Source organism: Prionailurus bengalensis, chromosome X (assembly GCF_016509475.1).
Source record: "Prionailurus bengalensis isolate Pbe53 chromosome X, Fcat_Pben_1.1_paternal_pri, whole genome shotgun sequence".
NCBI lineage: Eukaryota > Metazoa > Chordata > Mammalia > Carnivora > Felidae > Prionailurus > Prionailurus bengalensis.
Genome location: NC_057361.1, coordinates 27,983,903 through 28,011,301, shown reverse-complemented (window position 1 = coordinate 28,011,301; position 27,399 = coordinate 27,983,903). Strand labels below are relative to the sequence as shown.

Genomic DNA, 27,399 nt, shown 5'->3' with positions numbered 1-27,399 from the left:
AGAAAATCTGAAAAGACTAATTACCAGTAAAAATTAAAAATGCAACTACCATATGATCCAGAAATATCGCTTTTGTGTATATATATATACAAAGGAAATGAAATCAGGATCTTGAAGTGATGTTCACACTCCTATGTTCATTGTAGCATTTTTCACAATAGCCAAGATATGGAAACAACCCAACTGGCTGTCAGTGGATGAATGACTGGGAATCTAATGTATAACATGGTGACTACAGTTGATAATACCATATGGTATACTTGAAGTTTGCTAATAGCGTATAACTTAAAGGTTCTCAGTATGAAAACAAAATATATATATAAATATGTGAAGTGTTGGATGTATTAATTAACTGGATGGGAGGAATTGTCTCCCAAAACAAACAAACAAACAAAAACTCTAATTAGACTTCTAGCTTCTGTGGTTTCATCTTCTGTATGATGACATTTGCAACATGTATAAAACAGAAAGACAGCTAGTAATAACCCATCTCTCTTTTCCTAACCCAATGTAACTAAACCTTTCTTTCAAGGACAAAATGCAATATTCTCTTATAGTTCAGAGCAGCTAGAGACAACTAATGCCTTCTGGTTTCTTGTGGTCATGGATGTTTTCAGCATTGCTGCCCCCTAGTGGCCGGTTGTTGAACCAGCCAGTTATGCGGTGCCCCATGCCCATAGCCTGGAAGAAGCATGAAATTCCCAAACTGGCAGTCATAGAGTTCTTGGGAAATGTGGATTTTAGGTTACATATATGCAAAATTTCGCAGAAAATAGAACCAGGAAGCATATAAGAAATATTCTCTATATGTGTTCTCTCTCCAAGGATTTTGTCATTTATTTTATGATGTAAATTTAAAAAATTTTTAGTAATTTTGTTTGGTACTCATTTTTTCAATTAACAATGCTAGCGGTAATGAACTAAGAAAAGCAAGTTATGTCACAGGCTATTCATGAGTCTTAATAATCTTCACCCAATTCCTCTTGCCCACCTATCATTTGGCCATTCTCTGCTTGCTAGTGATTCTCAAAGTGTGGTCCCCATACAAGAGGCATCAGCATCAACAGGGAACTTGTTAGAAATGAAAATCCTTCGGCTTATGGTATTAGAAACCATGAAGATGGGGCTCACAAATGTGTTTTGAAATTAATTGATACGAATTTTAGAACCACTCGTCTAAGCCTTCACACATGCTGGCTCCACTTCCTGCAATGCCCTTACTTCTCTCTCTTCTACCTGAGATACTTCTGCTCTTCCTTGTGGATCCTTATCTACTGCAGTGTCTTTCCTAACACTTTCCTCCTCTCAACTCTCACATTCCTTTAGGGTAGAATTCATCCACCGTCTTTCATAGTAGCATTGCCCTTTATCTTCATTTGGATTCCTCAGAAGCGGACCTTAAGCAAAGCAAAGAACTCTAGTGCAAGGAGGTTATTGGGGAGGTACAGGGGACATCTTAGGGAAGTGAGACAGGGAATAAGAGAAAGCCGTTAGAAGGTGTGTTTTCAACCCAATTAACACTTCGGGTATCTGAAACTTAATTCTCCTGAGGAAACTGTGGGCAACAATGTAAAACACATACCTCAGAGTTATGCCACTTGAGGGTGCCAGGTGATCTGGGTTATTTATACATCAACTCCTGTCAATCATTGATGGAGTGTTTCTCCCTGGAGCGTTTATTCCTGAGCAGTCTTGGCTTGCCATATAGCTGGGCAAAACAGACCCCTGCAGCCAGAAGGAGTTCACAGGCAAAGAAATCTAAGGGCTGGCCTTTGGAATGTTTTTTGAAATGGAAAGACACTGGAATATGTACTGGGCAAGAACAGCACATGCTACAATCTTGTTACATACCCTCATTACAGCACTTAATGTGCACATTAAACGGTGAGTTTCTCATTGGCAGGGATAGTATCTCTTTCATCTTTATACCCCCCGAATTTAACACACTGACAGGCCCAATACTAAGCACTCAATAAATGTTTATTAAAGGAATGAATTAATGTTGTTAAATAAAACGAGCTAATACTATACTTCATACACATTTATGAAGTATTTCTGCTTGGCTTTGAACATTGATATTTTATTTTTTAGAGGGTCTATGTCTTCACACATTTTATGTTTTCCTGTATTTTAAAATCCTTTTATTTATTTATTTTTTTACATTTTGCTCTGCTCATTCCTCTTTCTGCACAAGCTATGCTTACTTGCCTGAGAGCACAGCATATACTGATGTTAATCCAACTTCAGATGAAACACCTAAAATGATAGAAAAGAATCTGCTCTAATTAAATAATAAAGTAACCCCTACAGGTTTAGACATGTGCCTTCAGGTGTAGGAAAGAAAAAAATTTTAATGAATATAGTAGTTTTATGCCAAGAATATTTCCCTCATGTACTTGTGTTTTAATAAGATGAAATGTAAAATAGCAAAAGAGGCCTGATTTTTATGATGATATTTATTCATAAGGTGGTAAGTCAGCTATGATTAAAGTTTCCTTGACTTATACTTACTAGAGTTGGGTCAGATTTTAGTTCAGTGAATTTGAAGTAAAGATGTCTTACCTCCATGTTGTTAGACTGGAATTGGCCGGTTCCTGCAGGTACATCTGTGCTGGGGAGTGGGGGCAGGGAAATCCTCCGAATATTCCTGGGATCAGTGGATACATGGAAATGAGCACCACAGCCATACTCCTAATAGGGGACCCCAGGCATATTTAATTCATTAATTATCTAGCTGTCAGATAGATATAACCAGAAATCTGCCTTGCAATTAATTACTGGTTCTCAATTTTATAAGAAAGTCCTTTGGAAACGTCTCCTCTGACTTATGGGCGCACCTCCAAACAAAATGAGTGACTTTGGTAATTGTCAATTAATTCTAAAATAATTTTCCAAAGAAAGAAACAACATTCCCATTTTACTAGTCTAAGTTGGTCTTGGAACGTGCAAAAACAGTATTACAGAATGAATTTAGATGGTGCTTTACAACCTCTGATAGCCTAGATATTTTCCCCTCCTATTTTTAATGAAATGTTACTCTGGTGGAATTTCAGCACTAATTCTCTGTGAACGCCACTTGATGCTTCTAAATTCATTCTTTTTCTGTAGTACTGTTTTTGCACGTTCCAAGACCAACTTAGACTAGTAAAATGGGAATGTTGTTTCTTTCTTTGGAAAATTATTTTAGAATTAATTGACAATTAGGAAAGTCACTGTTATAATTATTTTTTTTTACATTTTGCAACTTTTGAGATTGGTTCCAATAAAATAAAATGTCGTAAACATTGGGAAAATAATAGCTTGTATATGTTCATTAATATGGTAGATGATAACTGTTATGTGTTTGTGGGCTCTTGTTAATTATAACTATCTTAATAGGAAAAGCAGTCTTGTGGAAGGTAATGGTCCCAGTGAAACTGTATAAGAGAGAAAATAGAATTGCCCATGTAGAATAAAGCTAAGTAAAAAGTTAATTGTTTCAATTTTATTTTTATATTTGTCTTATTGTGCTCTCATACCAAAGATATTCTAGGATACACAGTGCTCTCAATCTTTGCTTTTAATCATGGTCAAAAGAAATAAAGAGTAAAAGTAGAAAAGAGACACTTGTATAAGCTGATCTTAAGTGGTGTATTTGGATTTGCTGAATGTCATGCTTTTATTTTATTTTATTTTATTTTATTTTTTTTTCCAACGTTTATTTATTTTTGAGACAGAGAGAGACAGAGCATGAACGGGGGAGGGGCAGAGAGAGAGGGAGACACAGAATCGGAAACAGGCTCCAGGCTCTGAGCCATCAGCCCAGAGCCCGACGCGGGGCTCGAACTCACGGACCGCGAGATCGTGACCTGGCTGAAGTCGGATGCTTAACCGACTGCGCCACCCAGGCGCCCCAGCTTTTATTTTTTTTTAATCTTACATTGTATATTTGGAATTTGTCTTTTAATAACACTCTTGAGAAGAAAATGACATCTAAGTGTCTTACTTGCCCTGAAGATCAAAATCTGTTCACCCTCCATTTTGAAATAATATGTTTTTCCCCCCTCTCATACTCCGTTAGCAGAGAAATTGAAGTAAAATTTCTTGTGACCAAATCAAACGTACTATACCCCTCTCATTTGGAAGGAAACAAGGAAAGACATATGACTCCATTTGCTACAGTAGTTTACATTTTCTCAATTACAATAGGAGTAAAATCAGCAGACACAGTGAAATACTTGACTTTCCAGAGAAAAGTGTGCATTGTACTTGTATTTGTGCATAGAAAATAAACAGAAGCACTTGTACAGATTTTCCTCATTTATCGCTCTATATTGAAAAGAAAGTGCTCATATATGTGTATATATTTGAAAATTAAATAGTATTTTACAAATACAGCAGTTGTATATTTATATATTATATGCCATATATAGTTATATATGTCTATTATGATTATTGTTATTGTGAACATCGAGCACTTACTATGTGCTTCACAACTTTTAGTATATTTTTTTCCTAATCCTTCAAACAGTGCTGTGAGGTGGACATTATCATGCCTATTTCACAAATGAGAGTCCTGAAATTAAAAAAATTAAATCACTTGCTGAATTTTACAAAGCAATAAAGCAGAATTTCTAACTCCCCTTTGCCCACCTTCATATTTCATATGCTGTACAACCTCCTTGTTTTATGACTTGCTTTAAATTGAAAACTGTGTCTCCCTTTTTGCCAGGTGATAGTGTGGGATTTCTCATCTACAGAACATTTTCCTATTAAAAGGTATAATAATAATTCAAAATGAATATCAATTGTATGTATGAAAATTAATTCAGTTAATTAATTTTAAATCTGCAAAAATTAAGTCCAACAGTATTTATGCGTACTTGTTACAGAAGTTAAAAATGGTGATTCAACGTAGTTCCTACCCTTAGAGAACAATTGTTATAGTTTGGGGATAATGATATCAATATAAATTAGAACGGACTAAATTCTTTAAAGCAGGACAAAGAGAGTGTTGGGGAAGTACAGAGAGAGGGTAGATTGCTTCTAATTAAGAGCATCAGAAAGCTTGTCATGGGGGAAGTTGTGTCTGGCAGAGAATCTAGGAGAAATAATATTTTGACACAAGACATATTATGAAGAAAACAAGCAAACAACAAAGATGAGGAACCCTGAAGGATGTTCATGGAACATTAAGTTAAATTCTATTTGATTGGAGAGTGTGATGTGAGAGGTCATCCTATATAATGAGAAGTGACTAGGAGGAAGAGATATTAGTTTGAGAAATGGCTGTTTAAACTAGAGGTAGGTCATTTATGAATCCTTTACTTTTAAAATATAAGATTTATCATGCTCAGAAATAAAAGTGTGGAGCCAAACAATAACAACGTGATTTATGCCCAAGGGGACAGTGTGTTAGAGAAGTCGGATTTCTTGTCTTCTGTGAGATAGTGTGCTATTTACTAATTCTAATGACACTTTTTAAAAAACCATGTACACTCTTAACGCATGGTATTCACCTCTGGTATTGCCTTGGATTCCTCCTTGGAAATATACAAGTCGCTTAACCTCCCAAAGTCTCAGTTTTCTTGTCTGGAAAATATAATAGTAGTACCCACCCTATGCTGTTGTGAAAATATTAAATACTCTGTTGAATCTGAACACTTAGTAGGGTACGTAGTAAGTATCTGTGGGGGTGACTGCTTTTGCTGCTGTTTCTAGGTAAAAGTTCCTACATGAGTTACATATGTTTGTGTTTGAATGAAGAGAAAGACATCCTTATTTTGGATATTCTCTCTAGCCCACAAATTCACATAAGATTAAAATCTATGATGTCAAACACTGTATCATCTTTATTTGGACTATATACTAGGAGATATGTAAATTAGGAGTAAATTAAATGCTCACATTTTGTCAAGGAGATCCATGAATATATCAAGTCCTCAGAAAGAATGTTACCTTAAACTTTTTAATAAATTTAAATTATTTAATTTAGACTGCTGAATCAATTTCTTTTGTTGATTTCTTTAAAAGATCCTAATATAAGAGGTAACATTACAGCTCACTAATAGCAAACTATTTTTTCCACTTTGGGTATTTTTACAGGGTGCTAATTGTGCCAAATCAAGACATTGAAATTGCATAATTTTTAGGTTAATATTAGCATAATCCTACATTGCCTTTTTTCAGAACCAGTGCAGGAATAGCACACCCTGAATATTTCCCCGCCGTGACAAAACTGTCAAAAATTGCACCCTTTACACTCTCATTGGCCTGATGAAACTAGGTACTATGACAAAGATGTTTATAAAAGAGAAGGGCAAAGGAGATTTGTGGAATACCAGAGACACTTTTGCTTTTCTTCTTATAATTAGCAAATTAAATAATCAGACGTCAAGGGTAGGTGAAAGTATGGAGTCTTATGTATTTGAGTACTTACAAATTTATCCCAGGGATGTTTATGGTGTCTGCTACTAAGTCAAGATAATATGCTTCCTGAAGGCTTCCATCACTCTTATATGTACTTAGGTCAAGTTCTGATTTGCGTGTGTGTATCTGTGTGCGTATATGTGAGTGTGTGTATGTGTTGTATATTTACAGTTCTAAAAGTCTTCACTTTTTCACGATGACTCAAGCTTATCGATGAAGTTTTCTTTTCACCTCCTCCTCCACAGATTTAGATTTTAGACTTGTAAAGAACTTTAAGATTTCTTTACATATTATTCGTGATAAACTAAAGTGTGAGGCTTTACAAGTAATGTAATTAGCATTTATCTAACTTTACAGTTATTATTTTAAATATTTTATTTTTAAGCAACCTCTACCCCCAACATGGGCTCAAACTTAGAACCCTGAGATCAAGAGTCACATGCTGTACCGCCTGAGCCAGCCAGGTGTCCCTACATTCTTGTTTTTAAAGTTACACTATTAATAAATGAACTAGATTAATGACTGAAAACATAAAGTAACACTATTGAGTTCTTGAGTATAAGGTGAATTTTATCAATATCACTGTAGTCTGAAACACTCCCATTTAAAAAATTATAGTTCTTAAGTAATTATGCACCCTCATACTTAAATTAGTCCTTGGCAAGTTTTGTCCAAGTGTATTAATTTTTTTTACGGGATGGCGTTGAGCTTCCTAAACTATCTATATTTAAAAGTCATCCTGTGTTTTCTATTAGAGCAACAATTCTCAGGAAATGTACTGACTTATTTGCAAGATGATTTCTGATATAGAGTGAGATTTTTTTTAATTCTAAATTTTGTATGAATGTTATAAATTGTGCAGATTAACATAGGTTGCTACTGATAACAAAATACCAAAATGTTATTGTTATTTATAGCTTTCAGTGTGCTTTCATTCTCATCAAAATGCTATGTAATGTAGACAATATTATCCTTGCTTTATTTATGTGACAACTGGATTCAACGAGGTAAAATGGATTACCCAAATCTCATGGCTCCCAAATAGAAGATATAAGGAGCCCATGCAGATTACTCATGAATCCTTTCATTCATTCATTCATTCATTCATTCATTTAACAAATATATTAAACACTTATGTGCCAGGAACACTGCTTGGTACTAGAAATTCAAAGATGAATAGGGCATATTCCTTTTTGTAGAAGGCTCAGATTCTTTGGGGAAAGATAGGTCTATAAACCCACAATTAGAGCATGAGGTAAAAATCTATTTTTTAATGTTTATTTATTCATTTTTGAGAGAGAAAGAGCACAAGCAAGTGGGTGAGGAGCAGAGAGGGGGAGAGAGAGAGAGAGAATCCCAAGCAGGCTCCATGCTATCAGGGTAGAGCCCCATGTGGGGCTCAAACTCCCAGAGATCATGACCTGAACAAAATGAAGAGTCAGACACTGAAAAGACGAAGCCCCCCAGGTGCCCTATAGGACATGCAGTGGAATCTTAACAGAGGTTTTTGCAGAGGGGGGAAACTTTTCTTATGGAGTAACTTATTTCAGGGGAGAGAGGCTTCACAGAATAAAGTGACATTATGGAGCAGAGACAATCTAAAATATAGCAAAAGACCCAGAGTAAAAACAGAATTTAGGTTGTTATGGAAGTTTTGAGACAACTCAATGTCTTGAAGTGTGGTATACGTTGTAATCTGTGTGAATTTATGTGGCAAAACCAAAAAGGAAAAAGGGATGGCAGTGTAGACATAAATTAGAGAATTGTGAGAAATGGATGATAGGGAAAGATGAGCCGGGGTATGGAGAGGAAAAGATATTAGGGGCTTTCAACAAAGGCCATGTCAGTGGGGCTAGACCAAAGAGGCCAAATTCAGGAGTCACTTCTGATTTAGAATTGGTGGGATATAGAGGTGCCTTGGTGGCTCAGATGGTTAAGCATCCAACTCTTGATTTTCTCAGGTCAGGATCTCATGGTTTATGAGATCGAGCCCCACGTCAGGTTCTGCACTGGTGGTGTGGAACCTTCTTGGGTTTCTCTCTCTCTGCCCCTCCTCTGCTCCTACACATGCTCTCTCTCTCTCAAAATAAATAAAAGAAATTAAGAAAAGTAGAATTGGTGGGATATAGAGACAAGCATAGTGAGAAACAAAGAGATGAGTAAAGGATGACCTCCAGATTTCTAGCTTGGAAATGATTAACTCAAATTACAAGTAAAAATTAAGAGGAGAAAATAGGGATTGTTAACATGTCATATTTGAGGCTTCAAAAAAACAGCCAGATAAAGAACATAGGTAAAGGCCAGAACCTGAAACTATGTGCTAGTCACTTTGTAGATGAAGGGTAGGTAAAGTCTAAGTCTGGCCCAACACCTGTTTTTGTAAGTAGAAATTGGTTGGGACCCAGCCAAGATCGAGCCTAGCGTTGGGCTCTGTACGGAGCCTGGTTAGGATTCTCTATCCTCTCTCTCTGCCCCTCCGCTGGCTCGTATTCTGTGTCTCTCAAAATAAATAAACTTTAAAAATTAGTTAATTAACTAATTAATTAAATACTTACTTGAGAAAACTTTACAGAGAAAGTTGCCAATCTCTGGTGTATATGTTAGTTGAAATTTTAAAAGTTAAGGAGATTCTGTAGGGGAATGTCCAGACAGGAAATCCAAGAGGCTCACCTATAATAATGAGATTTCTCTTTGAGTAAAAAATATGCTGACTTTTAAACATGGCAAAAGAGTCCTTTGTGATTGGAAAGAGGTCACATTAAGTGTTGATGTTGGTGAGCTAGTTCAAATAAAGTCCATCTTTTCTGTTTACTTATATGGCAATAAATGAAAACTTACTATGAGAAACCAGAGAAACAAAATGTGTAGAATTTCAGCAGTGGAGAGAGGGAATAAAGGCATGAGAATGGGTTGCTAAACTCAAGTATAATAGTCACTGTAAAAAAAACTTAAGAGCAGAGTACCATTCCAAAGTGGCTTGTAGCCTGAACCAGACTCACAACATAGACGGGATTAAGGGTATTATATTACAAAATAAAATGTCAATCCAGAGCTTTAAAAATACTAGCAGTGGATATACTGAAAATAATAAAACTGAATGAAAAATCTATTACTTTATGTCAACATATCTGTATTCCCTTGCCCTACCCTAGAAATATTTCAAATTATAAAATTTTTATTTACAGTGAGAGCAGAATTAGCTGAATTGAGGGAATCGAGTAGGAGAGACTTACTTTTCACTACACTTTTGTTTTTCCACCATACACCATTATTTTGTTCCCTATGCACGTCTTACCTTATAAAATAAAATAAAATAAAATAAAATAAAATAAAATAAAATAAAATAAAATAAAATGTCCTGTTTAGAAAACACACATCTTAGTTCACACTATACCTGAAAATAAAACCCTGGAGGATTACCAAGGTAAATGGGAAAAAGCAAATTAATAAAATTTTTGCAAGAAAATAGGGAATATGTTAATGAATGTTGGATAGAGGAAGATTTCTTAAATATACATGTAAAGCAGTAATCAGAATTGAAAATAATACACCAGACTATGTTTTATATGAATAACTTCTGTACATCAAAAGACAACATTGAGAGTGTAAAACCGAAAGCCACAGCGTGTGAGGAGATACTGGGAACACACAAATAACTGATGAAGTACGTGCGTCCATAATTGAAGATTTCCTACAAATCTTTAAGAACAGACAATGATAGAAAACCGAGAGGAGTTCTTGAAAAGTGAAGGGGGGGGGCACAACGAGGGCTTGTGGGCTGCTGACAGTGTTTTATATCTTAGGATGGTGTTTCCAGAGTGATCAACTTATACTACATAGCCAATGTGTTTTATGTCTCACAGTAACATAACACTTTTGTCATTTTCACAAAGTAGTCCAAATGGCCAGTAAACACAGAAGGAATTTGCCAGCCCCACTAGAAGTCAGAGCTTGCAAATTAAAAGTAAAATATCGCCATATATGACCCGGATGGTTGAGATTTGAGAGGCTGGCAGTCCCACTTGCTGGTGAGAACGTGGAGCCCTGGGAATTCTCATACACTTGCTCTTGGACTGAAAATTGCAAAGGGGAGTGTAAACTTTCATATGCTACTATGCTAGGAGTGAAAAACATCTGGTAGTATTTTGTCGCATTAAAGATGTACATAACCTGTGGCTCATCAGTTTCAGTCCTAGGTATATACTCCACAGAAATGCTTGTGCACACATTCCAGGAGATAGGTACAGGAATGTCCATAGCAGCATTATAATAGCTCCAAACCAGAAACACCTAAATATGTATTAACAGTTTTAAAAAGCATGCAGAAGAATATTATACAACAATGAATAAAGAAATATTTTGATTACATTTAAGCATTTTTAACAAAAATCTTAAAAGTATAACTTTGTGGGGAGAAAAGGGGAAAAAGTATAATATTGAGCAAATAAACCCTCATATGAAATAATACATATTATATGGTTGCATTTATAAATTTTTAAAAGCATATACAACCAAAAACTCCAGTGTTAGGGAGGCTTATTTAAATTTCAAAGCTCTAAGGGAATGATTACCATGAAAGTGAGGAAGGAGATTAAATTGTGGAGGTAGCAGGGAGTAGTGATTGAGGCAGTTCAAGAGGGTTTCTGGCTACTGGAGGGGCACCTGGGTGGCTCAGTCGGTTAAGTGTCTGACTGTCTGTTCTGGATCAGGTCAAGATCTCACAGTTTTGTGAGTTCCAGAGCCCCACATTGGGCTCTGTGCTGATGGTGCAGAGCCTGCTTGGGATTCTGTCTCTCTCTCTTCTCTCTCTCTCTCTCTCTCTCTCTCTCTCTCTCTCTCTCTCTCCTTCCCTCCCCCCCCCCAGGGTGTCTCTCTCTCAAAATAAATAAATAAACTTAAAAATGTTTATCTTAAAGATGGGTTCTGGCTACTGGAAATTTGTTTTTAATTTCTTGCCTTTGGTGATGGCAACATGGGATTATACATATCCTTCTCTATATTGTTTCACAATGAAAGGTGTTTCAAAAATACGTATAGTGTGGTTCGGGTCAGACATGGTAAACCATGGATTCTATGCTAGAGTCGTGATTCAGCTTCCATGAACTGGATAATGAATTACCCCCACCAAAGAGACACTGGCATGTCTTGGAATTTATATTGGTGATTTGCTTTGCATTTGAAAATCTAAGCCAAACAGAGGCAGAATAATTAGTCCAACAACTACTACAACTGTTTGTCGAACACTGCCAGACACTGTTCTGAGAAATTTAAATACATTCCTTCATTTCACCCTCACAATTAACCTTTGGGAAAAAGTAGGAACTACTTTTATACTTACTTTTCAGCGAGGTCCCTGACTTGTCCAAGGCCACACAGTAAATTGTGAAGCCAGAATTCCAGCCTCGGCAGTGTGACCACTGTACTCTGTTTGCTTGAAGAGGTGAGATCATGGGTCCAGGTACAAGCATGTATCCAGAGAGTGTTTGCAGTGAGACGGACACTCAGGAAGCTGGAGTAGAGTCTAATTATGCATGAATGGACCTGGGTCCAGTATATTAACAAATAGGCATGAGAGGACATACTTCAGCCTAGAAATCTTGGGCATTGTCTTAGGAGAGAAAAATAAAAGGGGTATCAGCGGGGTAGGGCAAGTTAGAGCCGTGGGAGCACTCCTCAGAGTAAGTCAGGTTCTGTAGAAAAAGAAAAAAAACCGTAAGTGCTAGCATTCTTAGGTTTTACTACATAATTGTATTACTGGGAAAGTGGCGGTTGGGGGGGGTGGGGGTGGTTGGGGACGAGTAAGGTACCATGATTTGGGACAAAGAACTGATTTAACTTTATTTATCAACACCTACAGTTTGAACCATGAGACGTTAGTGGAGGTACCTCCTACTCATCTCATCAAAGATGAAATATGTAGGAAGAAATAATCAACAGCCTAATGCTGAGTTAGCAGACCAAGTATGAAGCCACAATGGATGTGTCAGAAGGCGACTAGGATATTATTTATTTAAATCTATTTCATAGAATTGAGCACCACCTTAATGACCTGAAAGTGTTAAAGTAGGTCCCAAAGTACCTAAATTACTCCCTAAATGTAATTTATGCTCGAGAATAATCTGACTAACTTGATTTAGAACAGCAGGAAATAAGTTATGCTGCACATAAATGAAGCAGCAGTGTAATTTTAAATACTGCTTGCATAGTGAATGAGAAGTTTAATATTTGCAAAATTTTAAAATCACTTGATTTATTATCCATATGTTTATACTGACATTTCTGTCCTTTTTTTAGTTGGTTTTACATTTCCTCTTACTGCCAGGGGAAAAAAAAAACAACCAAATCCCCCCCCACACACACACACTAATAATGTAGAGGGTAAAACTTATATTTATTTTCCTGAATGGTATTTTTAAATATCTCTCTGTGTTTCTAGTTGTCGCTGCCTTTTTCCTCCATCCTGGGCAGTCCGATAAGAGCCTAGTGACTGATTAGAGATGAAATTTATAAATGTAACATTGTAAAGCTAGAACAATTTATATATATTCATTGAGAATTTTCCTCGGTGGGTAAGAGTGTAAGTTCAAAAGCAGTCATGATAGAAAATGAAATTTTACATAGTAGATTCAAGAATAGATTTACACTTTGCTGTTAACAACACATATTAAAATGCTGAAAAGTATATTTTAAAATTTTATGCAATGCTTGAAATGGAGTTTAAAATATTATTACTCGCATTAAATGCCGTCACGTGTAAAGTGCATGCTTTTATTCTTTAATATTTTGTTTGAATAGACGTACTGATTTTTTAACATTAATTTTAACAATAAAATTAAATCAACTTTACAGTTTTCAAAGTTTTAGCGCGTGCAGGCCATAATGAATACTCTAGATTTAGATGTTTGCAAAGTGACAGTGTTAGTAGTTCAAACCAAGTCTTTTAATGCAAAAGTTTGGATTGTAGAAGTTGGGGGGAAAGGGAGAGAGGGGGAAAGAGGGCGTTTCAAGAATAAGGTACTGATGTACAAAGGCATACAGGCCTGAGGCAGCAGCAGGGCCTGGGGAACCACAGAGAGCCCTGTGTGGCTGACAAGTCCATCCTGTCTCATTTTTTGTGGGTCTGGAACAAGGCTGTAAGACTATGAGCAGGGGCCCACAGCCCGTTTCCCTTTCTTCCTACCTCTGGCTGTGCCTTGCAGAGCCAGGAGTACTGTGATCATTAGGATCTATGGGCCCTTAGGGTTTTCTTCTTTTGAGAATCTTGGAGGAAAGATGATCTCTGGAAAGGAACAGGGCTTGGAAGGGGAGGAGGCTTTGCGGAACCTAGTAGAAGGTGGTCGTCTCCAGCGCGGTGATGGGTGGAGGGACACCTCTGTGAAGCAGCCTAGAATGAAAAGTTGGTATTTAGAGGACACGTGGGAGAACAGCCACCTGCCCATAGCTGAAAAGAGTCGGCAAGAGGCTGATTTTGGTGGTGGGGTAGGGGGAAGCAAAGCAAAGTAGGAGGGAGACCGATGGCTGCTATAGAGGTAGAATGGTAAATTGTGACTAGATGTCAACTCCTGTGTGCGTTGGTTAGCTTCCGCCTGTGTCTCGGGCTCTGGTAGTGGGAAGAGTGTTGCAGGCGGTAGTCGTTAGCGTGTGAACCTGCCTTTTGAAATACTTGGAAGTTACTGCATTTTTCTGAGTATCAAAGTATGAAGTGCACATTGTAGAAACACTTAACAACATGGAAAACTATACGGTGAAAGTCAAAATCAACTATAGTCTCACCAAGATGGGACAGTACCAACTATGCCTCATGGCTTTTTAGATTCTCTTTTAACCACAACTTTGACTGTAGTGATGTGTCTAGAAGACGGATGCAGTGTACAATTTTCTGTTAAAGGAAATAAATGCCTATGGTGTATCCTTAAGTCATTTATTGTGTATTAGATAGAGCCAAAAATATAAGAAAACAAAATAATGATTAAACATGCAAAATATTTCCAACGTCATTTTGAGGTTGATGGATATACCATATTTGAGCAACTCTAGAAAGCCCTTGATTATGAAAGGCAGAATTCATTCCTTTAAACTAGCTAGAGTTACAGATTACCCCTTTTGGCTACCATTGGCTGACTTTTTAATGCTAACAAGATACTGTTTTAGATATTTTTAACGTAAGAAATAGAGTTCATCATTAAATGTGGTATCTGATAAAATGCAATGTAGCTGTAGATGCATTATTAAATATTTGGAAGACAATAAAGAAGATAAAAAGAAACAAAAATCCGACAACTATCTCTTTGAATTATTCAACTGGTAAGGCTTCATCCTGAAAAAAGGAAATCCCACGAAAGAAACTGGAAGACCGTGAAGGGCATGATGGAAGCCAGGGAGATCCGAGTTAGAATCCCCTTTCTGGCATCTTACTCTGTTTACTTTTTGGCAGGCTGCGCAGCCTCTCACTTTTCTCTGGTAGAAAATGGGAACAATAATTGTTGCAGTGCAGGGGTCCTGCAGGAATCCAAGAATAAGTAAAAACTCAGAGTCCGCTGCCTGGCTTATAATAACCGTTAAGAAATCTTAATTCCATTCTCTTCCCAATAAAAACAAGAGGGAGTTGGGGTATTATCTCAGTTCTAAAATAATTTGTAGTTCCTAAATGGAGGTACAGATCTGAAAAGATGTTGAGATATTCAAAATTATAACCCATTGAAACTTTAAGAGTAGACTTCCTAGAACTTCTACAGGCTTATTGGACTCTGAGGCAGCCCCACAGCCAAGAATCTTCAGGATGGATTTGGTTTCATGACAGCAAATACCTGTTTGGACAGGCCCCAGGAGACCCACTAGTTCATAAGCCCCATAAGACTTTAAAACTTACTTTGCAGAGTATTTTTCACCTTGACTGTACATTAGGATAATTGGGGTGCTTTTAAAAATATGAGTATCAGGATCCCACCTGAAAAGATACTCATGGTTCTTATGTGCAACTGTCTTAGGATAAACATACAGCCCTGACTCATTTCTGCCTCAGTCACTTCTGTGACTGGAACATGACCAAATACTTCCTTCTTAATATTCTTTTCTCGTGGGATAATAACACAATACCTTACACTAAGTTCTTTCACCATTCCAGGTAAAAATGTTAGCAGATGCAATAAAACAACATTAAAGGAAGACGACACTCATCACCTGGTTTAGATGAGTCTATGGGTTAGTTGGTTGCTTATATCTGATCTGACGGTGTAAGTTACATCTGTCATCTTGGATGCTTGAGGACCTTAATGAATAAACTCTTTCAGATCAGAAGTAATACCAAATTTGTAGGCTTCATGAGATAATTTGATTTTGACTCAAAACATATGTTGACATTGACCCTCTTTCTATCTTTGAAATACTTATTAGATGCTAATATACTTTTTAAATTCCTGGAACTTTTTTTTTTACAAATTAAATATGCTAATAGGGAAGAAAATGTTAATACTCCATAATTGTTGTTTTTAGCTTTGTTTCAGTCAAGAAATGTGTTTGATTTTGAAGGGAAAATTTATAGCCTTTTATTTTAATTCCTCCTTTTTATTCAGTATCATTTACCTCTGTTAATTGAAACTGAAATCTACAAATGTGAGAACCGATCAAAATAATATCCTTGCCAATGTAGCAAAACATACATGCTAGGTCCACATAATTGGTATAATCTATTTATTTTACTTGATCCATATTTTTGCCTCTAGGCGATTTGACAGATCTGTGGAAAAGTGGCGGCGGTTTCATTATGATATGAAGATACTTAATCAATGGCTAACAGAAGCTGAACAGTTTCTCAAAAAGACACAGATTCCTGAGAATTGGGAACATGCCAAATACAAATGGTGTCTTAAGGTAAGGTTTTGAGGCCTCTTTTTTCAAACTGTGTTTACCTTCACCACAATATCACAACTTTTTAGCTGCTTTAAGCTCAGGCTGTGAAGGATGACGGCAATTTACAATTCCTGACTTTTGTTGTGATCACTACACATACAGAGCATCATTGTAATGACCATGTTGGGAGACTGTGCTGTGGACTACTTGTCTCAAGGTGAGAGTTAGCCTAGGTATAACTGGCTTATCTGATGAACTGCAAAGTATAATTGAATCTGTGATGCAGGGAAGCAACTTGCAGCAGGGTGTCCTGTGGCTTTGGGGTAGTTTGTGTTTTTGCCTTATGTTGAATCCTGTCCAGGAGGAGAACCTGTGGTAGACTTAGCAATAATGTAGTTCTGGAAATATCCATCATGATAAAAGTATAGTTCTGTTTCCCTAGGGACAACTGTGGTGATGTAGCAATATTTGTATATATTCTATTGACAAAATGCCTTCTGAGATAGTCCAGAGGCCAAAACAATGCAGAGTTAATTGGGGGTACTTATTGACTTTTTTATGGCTTATGTTAATGGAAACGCAACATATGGATTATAACCAGCGTATAGTTTATTTTCAAGTTGCTGTGTCTTTTGAGTGTGCAAATAAAGATAAATTCGATTTTGGAGGTTATAACTTAGGTTATAAAATAGATAGTTTAGGTATAAGATATACTGAGTTTATTACACCAAGTCTTAAGTACTTTTTGCAACTGTTTTAGCTCAAATTGTTCATGTACCAGTTTTCAGTCAAGCAGATTTGAATTGTGGCTGGATTCATAAAAGCAGTATCATATTCAAATTTACAGTTCTCTATTCTCAAATAGTTTTTTTTGCATGGCAAAAATACCTTTTGATATTAATAAAGTAAGCTTGCAAGCACTTACTCATATGTAGGCAATGTAAACATATGGCATGAATAATTTTAAAATCTTTTGTAATTATATGTATATCAAACTTGTATATACATCAGCATTGGCATTAGAGATAGAAGAAAGGCACGGCTTTCCAATCTGCCATCATACAGAAAATACATTTTGTAATAGCACTTAAGTAAACTTTGAGCTCCTGCAGCATCCCTAGGTGTCTAAAATATGTGTCACAAAGATGCCATTGAGGAGATGTTAAACTTCTTGCCAATGCCAGAGATACCCTATACAAGTAGTTATATATTTTAATCTGGTTTTATTATTTAAAAATATATACACTCACTATAAAAAATAAAGCAATGCACAAGTGTGTGTATACTTCCATTCTACTCCTCAGGGAGTGGTTGTTTGGATATGGATTTTGGTACATATTTCAGGTCAGTATCTTTGGGGAAGCCCCCTCTGAGATGGCGATTAGCATACGGAAGTCTGATTAGGGAGTGCTTTTGGAAATCGAGAAATTGGTTTATGATGTGCCTTGGTATAATTTTCTTCATTTTTCTTGTTCTTGAGGCCTCTTAAGCTTCTTGGAAAATATGGGTCTTTAATTTTCCTCAAATGTAGAATTTTTAAGACGTTAGTTTTTAGGTTCGGTTCCTTTTTATTTTCAGTCTTTTTTCCTGTGTAATTCGTTTTACATGATTTATATTGTCAAATTGATCATTGAATCTTTTGCTATGTCTAATCTGTGGTTAATCCCATCTAGTGTACCTTTTCAACCCCAGACATTATTGTTTTGTGTGATTCAACACATTGTCAAAGTATGATTTGGGTCTTGTTACATCTTTCATGTCTCTACTCAACTTATCACTCTTTCCTCTACCTTTTTGAAAATGTGGAATACAATTATAACAACTGTTAAAATGTCCTTGCCTTGTAATTGTATCATCTGTGTCTATTTTGGGTTAATTTCAATTAATTTTTCTCTTCATTATGGGTGTTATTTCCCCGCTTCTTTGGATGACTGGTAATTTTCACTGGATGCCAGATGTGAATTTTAACTTGTTGAGTGCTTCATATTTTTGCGCAGGTAAAGATTCTCGACATTTGTTCTGGGACACAGTTAGTTTATTGGAAACAATTTGATCTTTTGAGCACCTCTCTTTTAGACTTTGTGAGTTTTGAGCAGAGCAGCCTAAGTCCAGTGACCCACTACTGAGACAAAACCCTTCTGAGTACGGTCTCTGATGCCCTGTGAATGATGAAGTTTTCTACTGTGGCTGGCAGGAGCAGGCACTATTCCAGCCATTTGTGAGCTCTGGTGACTGTTACTTTAATCTTTTTGTGTAGCTCTCTCCCTAGTCATGTGTAGTTTCCTCACATGTGCCAGCTGATCAGGATTCAGCTGTAGACTGGAAAGGAACTCTCTAGGTCTCCAGTGTTCTCTCTCTGTGCATCTATCTCCTATTTGGTACTCTGCCCTGTGACCCGTAGCCACCTTGGACTCCAAGGAGTCCCAGCTTCATCTCATCAACTCAGGGAGCCCTCCTAGCTTTGTGATGGTTTCTTATCCTTTGTCACAGCCTTGATTTCTCTTCTGACAGTAAGCTGGAGCAAATGTGGACTCACGTCATTTGTCTCTAATTTCTCAAAGATCTGTATCTGTCATTGCCTGATAAATAATGGCTTCACAGCCATCACTTCATACATTCTGTCCATTTTATCAAGCTTTTAGCCAATAAGTTAAATCTGTTGTCTGTTACTCCAGCTTGGCTAGAAGCTGCTAATTGATGTCATAAGATCTTTTAGTACATTTACTTCTATATACTCTTGCAACTGTGTAATGCTGGTAATTGCTTTAAGAGTGTCTTAAGATCCCCGGTTCTTGACAGTGTGGTTTAACTGAAATGTATAAACATCTTTTAAAAACTCTTTCCCTTAACTGGAGGACTTTTTTAAAATGACTATTTTATTTAGACTGTTTTTGACTCAATTTATACATGAAATATGGAAGGGAATTCTGGATGTCCAGGGAAAAGTCCTTTTAGCTAAGAACCTGTGAATGATATTGCAAGTCCTTTAAAAAGTTAAGGTGTTTTTCCCCCTGGTGATTAGAAAGCTCCAAGATCATGCACATGCACATACATAAGATGCCTGGGGTTATCCTTCCATTCTGGTAAGTCTCAGAAAAAGAGTCCAGAAAGACTCTGTAAGGCACCACCGTTAGTAGGACACACAGAAGCTCTGATAATTTCAGCTATCTTGGCCGTAATCATTATCAACTGAGGAATAACAATTAAGAGAAAGAGTTTAAATTTTTGCTAAGAAATTATTTTAGGAAACAGAATGTTGATGGTGCCTGTTAGTAGCAGAGAGATTTGTTGGCATGGACCAGTAATGGTTGCTTTGAGGAAAATCAACCAAGCAGCCCATATACTAAACCGATATATACAGCGGCACATGGGGATTTAAAGCCTCATTTGTAGAAGGTTTAGCAACAGTATCACGTCTAGATATGAAATAAAATAAAAAGAATGTACAATGTTGTAAGCGCTTATATATTTCTATCAAACTGCATTTTATTTCACTCATTCACTTAAAAAAAAAATATCAGTGTCCTACTGACTCTTGGTGTTGTCATTCAAAATAAAATGACTGCCAACACCAGAAAGATGGTCTGGTTCTGTGCAACTCAGTGATGTTTTTCTCTGTGACAAGTTAATAAAATTAAATATATGAATCCATGTTTTTCAAGATATTCCAAAAATTTCTTTAAGCCACCGTAGAAAAATTACATGTTTTTCATGTAATTACATGTTCTAAAAAATTACATGTTTTTCATGGGAATATATCAATGACATTATATGCCACTAAAAACTCACTTGTTAATACATTCACTCGATTACTTGTGCCTCTTCTTATATATTCATGCCACAAGCAGTGACTGAGTGCATGTGCAAAGTTATATTACCCACAAAAATATTGACATGCCACATTAGGTAGGCTCTGATAAAAGTTTTGAAGATTGGCTAAGAGGTTGGAAGGCACATTCAGAAAGTGTGGGTTCAAATCCTAGCTCCTTTAGCTTAATAGTTGCAGAATCTTAGAAAAGTGTCTTAAGTCTCTCCATGCCTCTGCTGTCTCTTCTCTTAAATAGGAATAAAAGTGCAATCTGCATATGGCACTTAGAATTGCGTTCTCCCCAACATAATTACTCATTAAAATGAAAGATATTATTATAACTTCATAAGTGCTTAGCCTATATGTATAAAAATACAAATGTATTCACTTAATTACTGTCCCCAGACGTCGGAAATGCAGATTGAACAACCTGGCAGTTTCACTAAACCTTGTTTTTTTTAATGAATTATGACATTTTCTCAAAGGACAGCTCTTGGATTAGGAATCGAGGAAAATTCTAGTCCAGCCAAGCACATCCTCCTCAGATAGCTGATACTTCTGCCTACCCATTTTAGAGCAAGAAGAAATGTTAATGGGAGTTTTCAAAGGGAGAGCTGAACACCATGAAAGAAAGTTATGAAAATAACACGAACGCCTATAGTAACCGTGAATTGGTGCACCAGGAAGTACCTTGAATGAAAAAGGAAAAATGGAAATCATGATGTGTCCTAACATTTAGCTTTACAGGTTATTCCAGAGTAAAAAGAAGTAAGTTTTAAAACACGGACTGTTATTTAATGGGGTTGAAAATTCTTGAGGTTTACAGTAGAAATGATCAAAATCGCCATTAGATCGAATGTTTTCAAAAGTGGAATATTCTTGCTGTTAATGGAAATGGAGCCTGTTTGTTCTTTGGAGTAGTGCTGCTCTGTGGACCATATTTCAGCTCTGGAAAGCAGTTTGCAGTTACTCAATAAATTAAACAGAAAATTTCCACAGGACCCAGCAATTTCACTGCTGGATTTGAAAACATGTGTTCAAACAAAAACTTGTAGATGAATGCTCACAGGAGCACTATTCATAATAGCTGAAAGGTGGGAAAAGAAAAACAAATTCCCACTAACACATGACTAAATAAAAACTAACAGCACCTTCTAAAGATTGTTGCCATGAGCAAGCAAGAAACCTTGAAATCTTAAGAAATGCCGTTTAAAATCCAGCTTAAGAAGTAAACAGAAGAGGGATTGTTTAGATGAAAGTTTTTAGGCTTTAAAGTGACAAATGTTAAGCAAACATAGGTGTGAAAAACAGCAGTGTGTTATTTTGACACGGATTAACTGCTGTTCTTAGGCAAAGCATCATCTTTTTAATGTTAAGTTAATTAATTTTCTGGTATATCTTTCAATGTTATTGTGTTTTACTCCTTCATAATATATATTATATTGTACATGTACTACACACACACACACACACACACACACACACACACATTGCTGTAAAGAAATTCAGTTAAAACTGTTTATTTTGTAACATGAGGATACAACTTAATTGACTGTGATTGAGGATACAGTCAACATGGATTAGATATGCCATGTTGGAATGTTCATGTTCACCATCAAATCTCAAGTACTTAGTCTAAACTTACGTCCCAGTTACGCAGAATATACTTTGCCTTTTCTCAAATTGGAAACCTGCATGAAGATAGAAAATTACTTATAAACCGTGTAGCTATAGCATGAGAACATCCCTGTGATCTCTCGGAGGAGACAATAAATGGAGAAAACAGGCTCTGTGTCTTGGAGTTGGGGAGAGAAGGCAAAAAAGAAGAATCTAAGAGGCTAAGTTTAGCTCTTCAGCTCTGCCTTACCTTGGCTATTTGTGATGGAGAGAAGAACCCCCAAGTACTTTTTAAAGGACCCAAATCTTACTAAGTTTAGATTCACAGAGCACATTGGACTTAGGTAGCTCCTGCCCAAAAGTTTGAGACAAGTGAGTCTGTGAAAATGCTTTCTTCCTCATAAAGGAAGTACCCAGGGTTTCTAATTCTTCTCACCCAGTTTGCAGCCCACAAAGGCCTCCAGCAGCAGGTGTCATTATTGAAAGCCATTGGCTTGCCCAGAGAGAGAGCTGAATGGATGTGCATGGGTCCCTGACACTGTCTCCTATAGAGTGAGTTTTGGTATTTTTCTTTGCAGGTACTTTAATACCTAACTGGTAATCTGCTCCCTCCAATGACTTTATAGGAGATAAATGACTCTGAATGCATAGGGATTAAATCAAAGGCTATCTAGAAAAAGGCATATGGTGTAAAAGGCCAAATTGAATACAAGTATGCTTTCCATACAGTCGGCTTTTACAGGGCTGATTTCACCAGCTGGCTGGTGAGTTGGACGGCTTCTTAATAGCCGCACTGCTGGGATTCAACTGCTGATAGAAACTTTGATGGAAGAATGACTTGAGTAAAAATTTCTGCCATCTTTTGCCCTTCATTGGGACCCCAATGTTAAGAAATGTATACTATTGCTGGCCTTTATATTTCCCCAGCAGTAATAAAGTTTTGTTTGGGAGTGTCCGTTTCTGTGACTAGAGGACACACACTAACAGTAAGAAAATAAGCATGAAAATTTACTGCTAAGAGAATCTGTCTCTCATTGCTTGCTTTAGGATTGCAGCGTTGTAGAAGCACGGGAATACATCTTGAAGTGAACTTTTCAATGTTATTAGCTGGTAGTGGCAGGAGAATCCAGTCTCAATACAGTTAAACAGTTGGGCCCTCGATTCTTACGTAAATATCGTTAGCCTTTTATTGCTGCTTAGAAACTCCTCCACAACTTCTTGGCTCCCATGCGTCTTTTCGGAAGTAGTAAATAACAGATTTATTGGGAGTTTGGCACCGTGCAGAAATTCAGAGAGGGGCTCTAAAGTGTTGCCTATCAAATGTGTCTTTCATAAAATAAGTATATTAAATTAATTGGATAATTCCGATGGCTTGTTCTTGTTGTCCGGCATGGCGTGTTTAAGGAGATGACAGATTGCCACACATTATCGGGAAGAAGCAAGAACCAAAACTATAACTTACTGTAATGACCAGAGCAGTAAAGAACTGCTTAAAATGCATGAAAAACATTCTCAGAGTCAGAAATTATCAAGAGGGTAAGAATCGACAAATAAAAAGTGAAGCATGCTAATTGCAAATTCCAAATTGAAAAAAAAAAACCAGCTCACATCAACAGAGAAGCGATGTGAATTTGAAATTATTATTTGATGAAGCATAACATTAATGCTAATATAAGTAATTTTCATGAAGTGCCAAAGTTTGCAATGAGAACGTTCTTCTTGCTGTTTCTTCTCACATAACTTCTTACCCTTTCTCCTAATTCTTGTTCCTATGATTAAATTTGCTTTTCTCTTTGCTTGAGGGTTCTACCCTAGCTTCCAGTTGTCCTGCACTGTGCCCTGTCCCCGCTCTGTCTCAGGATTTTTGTACACTTCCCTTTATTTACATACATCTGTGCTCTAATGATTTTTCTCAGACATGCCTCTGGTCACTTCTCCTGTCTTAAAGAAATTTCTCTCTCTCTCCCTCCCTCCCTCCCTCCCTCCCTCCCTCTATCTCACACACACACATGCATGCACACTTTCTTCGTAATACTGTCAATTGCTGAAATTGCAATATATGTTTGCATATTTATTATCTATATTTGAAACTAGAATGTAAACCTTGCAGGGACTTTGTCTTTCTTGGTCACAGATAGATACTTGAAACTTAGAAAAATCTCTTCGTATATAGAACATATAACACTCATATAACGAATAATGAAATAAATGAAAGAATTCTGTATTCATCATATTATTCCTTAGGCAGACTATTTCCAAACTTATCCTTCCTTCCATTTTTGCTCCATCGTATATCCAAGAACTTCTACCTTATAGTGAGCTGCCCTGTCCTCTTCTTTGAACAGATTCTTTGAGATTTTTTCATATTTGCCGAAAGTTTAACAATATGATGGCTCCATTCTCTTACTCATTGACCATATCATAAATAACTGAATCCACTCAACAAACATTTAGTGTGAGCCTACTGAGTGGAGGGCTTTGCTTGCTGCTAGGGATACAGAGTTGGCAAAGAAACCCATTTCCTTTAGCAAGCTAACAGCCTCATGATTGTAGCATATTAAGGCTGAGGTGGAAACACATGGAACTGTGTAAACACACCAGATAGCCATAAAACTAGCCTAGGGGAAATGGGAGTGCTTTTTTCTTCAGAAGTTGTTTGTGTACTCTGGTCCTTTTTGACACTCCTCGGTCACACTTCTGTGATTCCCGAACTCAACTGAGAAAACATGACTTGGAAAACCAGGAAAGAGCAGTGTTGTGAAAGGCAGCCCAAGGAAAGAGCTAGCTATGAGGAAGGCATAGAGAGAGTGAGAAAATGTTCTTACGTAAGTTGTGAATTTTGAAAAATGATAAAATTGACAAATTATAGTACAAGAGGCCTGTTCACAGATGAGATGGTTCAGGATGGACTATTCATCAAGCTCAATAGCAGGTATCTAGTCATAAGAATGGTAAATGTTCCTACTATGGAACCAAATTATAGGTACAAACCAGAGACCAGGATTATTGGCAAACATCATAATAACAAATTCCAAAATTCATTTGTGAGGCTATAATTGACAGAACTTTACTGGCAATTAATTTGTACTAAGTCATTCTGATCACTCCTGATAGAGAGGAAAGATTCATGGGTATGGGGAAAAGAAAAATAGATACATCAGAGATGAACACGTATCTATATAGTAGCATGTTCCCCTTAAAGCTTTATTGGTTCACCATTTTTTCAGTAGATAATTTTAGTTTATAACTCTGTCGTCCTTCAAGTTTTCATCCCTTCTTTGTCCAGGTTCAGACTTTCATTTTACTTAGACTCACTGGGGGAATATTTCAGAGACACTGAAACAATGGACAAATATGCTACCATAAACTCCAGGACTTCATGTGGAATATTGAACTGGTTTTTGTTAGAAGTAATTATCTCACCTTTGATATCTCTCAGAGTACTTGCAATGAAGTGGATTTTAATACAATATATATTACACTTAATATTGGCCCTAGGAATATTAAATTCTTAAGAGCAAACTTGTGGGGCCAAATCCTTCCGGCTACCTGTTTTTGTAAATAAAGTTTTATTGGAACTCAACCACACATATTTATTTACAAACCGTCCATGGATGCTTTGTTGCTCCAAAGGCAGAGTTAAGTAGTTGTAGACACTGCCTGGCCTGTGAAGCTTAAAATATTAACTGTGTAGCTCTTTGTAGAAAAAGTTTGCTAACTCTTGCTTTAGGAGATAGAGTATTAAGTTGCCATGAAAATCCAAGCGCCCTTTTTACCTTCTCTTTAAGCATTCTTTGTTACTTGATATCATAGAGAAATGGACTTGGGCCACATTCATAAAACAAATTGAAAGTCATGGTAACAAAAAGAGGTAATCAAAACAGACTTGTTATTTAAGTCAACTGTCAACTCCATGCATTAAAGAGAAGGAGTTTGAAAACCAAAAGAGGTTTCAAAGTCGCTTAAATAATGTGTGGTGGACTTAGCCATTTTGAAGAGTGTATAGCAGCTTTTACTGAGAATACCACCAGTTCCCTTGGAGCACCTGAGCAGTTTTAGTGGGACAACAAATCAGTAGTCAGCCAAGAGAGTTCTAAAGGTGGTTCTGCCAGAGCCTTTCTCTTACCATATCCATGGTCCTAGCCATAGGTCCTGAGCTTGGCCGATCTTATTTTTTTTCTTGAGGCTTGTAATTAATTTTTTGTGGTAAGTGATGAGGTTGGAGTTTATTCATTGTAATGAGAATGCCTGGTCAAAAACAACAAATTACTCCTCCTATGGGGACCCTTTGGAGTCCTGCTGTTCCAAGCTGGATTCTTGGATTTTCCCTTTAGTCCTGTGCACCCCTCCATTTCCTTACTTGTATCTCCTTATTGGCAGAGGCAATTTCTGTTGCTGATCAATGAAGAACTCTAAAGGAAACCTAGTGTCCTCAGAGAAACTCTTCATTTAGCCTGGCTCCTTTTATAAAGAAGTTTGAGTCCCCTTGGAAAGGCTGCAAAACATAACCATTTGCATGTAATGAACAGTTTGCAATACTTTGAGATTGATGCGCAATTTCTCTTTGACAGGAGGGAAACAATTAGGATCAACCGTGGTCGTATATTCCAGAATACCAGCGTTGTTTCCACGCTTTAAGTGTTGTTGGATCATTATATGAGATTCATAATTTTGTCCTGTTGTACCCACTTTTGCATTACCATTCAGTCTTAATTTATTATACACTATTAAAAGTTTTTAGGTAATTTGTTCTTATTGCTACTCAGACATTAAAATGTCTGCAGGCTGTGAAAATGAATAAATTTAATGTGCCAGCCCAGTTCTCCAAATCCTGGCATTACAACTAATAGTACAGGCTTATATTGTATTGTAAATCCTAGTTAACATGGATTTATTTTGAAAATCCCATTTTACTGCTATTTTCAAATAACACATTTTTTCAAACATTTCATCCTTGAATTTCTATTTGTATTTAATAATAAATGTTAATAATATACGGCTTTTGTCTGTGCTTACAAAAGGACCGTCTATGTATTTTTAAATATGATAATGGATTGGTGAAATAACCTTAACTTTAAAACAACGCCATTGTTAAGCTATGCTGTACCACTTTTCCATTTCTTTTAGGGAGGTTTATGAACACTTGTTTAAGTTGTATGTCATAAGGAGCAAACTCTACCAATCCCTACTTCATGGGAATGTGAAAATTTAATCACATGACCAGGGCCATCCCTAGAAAAGTGTTGATATTTCATAGTTTCCCTGGGATATCATTAAGAACAGAAATTTTGAAGTGAAATTAGAATAACGTTTAGATAAGAGAAGCACAGGGCACCAACCACTCCACAATGCATGGGGCCTAGGAGACACCACTCAGCTCTCCGACCCAAGAGATGGATTTGCCCATAAGATTTCCTATATTTTAGAGAACCCATGTACCACACTGAGTTCTAGTTTGAACATTTAGCCCCGGCAGTTCCTTATATTTCAACTAACTTTGAAAATCAATACATTTATTCAGCAGACTTTGACATGGGAACTGCTGTGTGTCAGACCCTGTACGGGGCAGTCAGAATGTTGAAATTGAGCCAGTTCCAGTCAATTCATAGAGAATAAAAGTTTACCAAGTCGATTGACATTTAAATGATTGTAACAGAAATGGTATGTTCAGCAGATGGATATTTAAGCAATTAAAATAACAGCTGAGAAGTATAATA

General features: G+C 36.7%; 1 protein-coding gene across 8 annotated transcripts in view; it reads left to right on the top strand.

Moving 5' to 3' along the window:
- The window catches only part of DMD (dystrophin), a 2,018,590-nt gene that overhangs the window by 926,225 nt on the left and 1,064,966 nt on the right, over window positions 1–27,399 (top strand). For all 8 annotated transcript variants that reach the window (XM_043570319.1, XM_043570321.1, XM_043570317.1 and 5 more), the window contains one exon: window positions 16,131–16,278. In XM_043570319.1, the coding sequence (XP_043426254.1) occupies window positions 16,131–16,278 (148 nt within the window). The remainder of the gene's footprint in view (window positions 1–16,130; window positions 16,279–27,399) is intronic.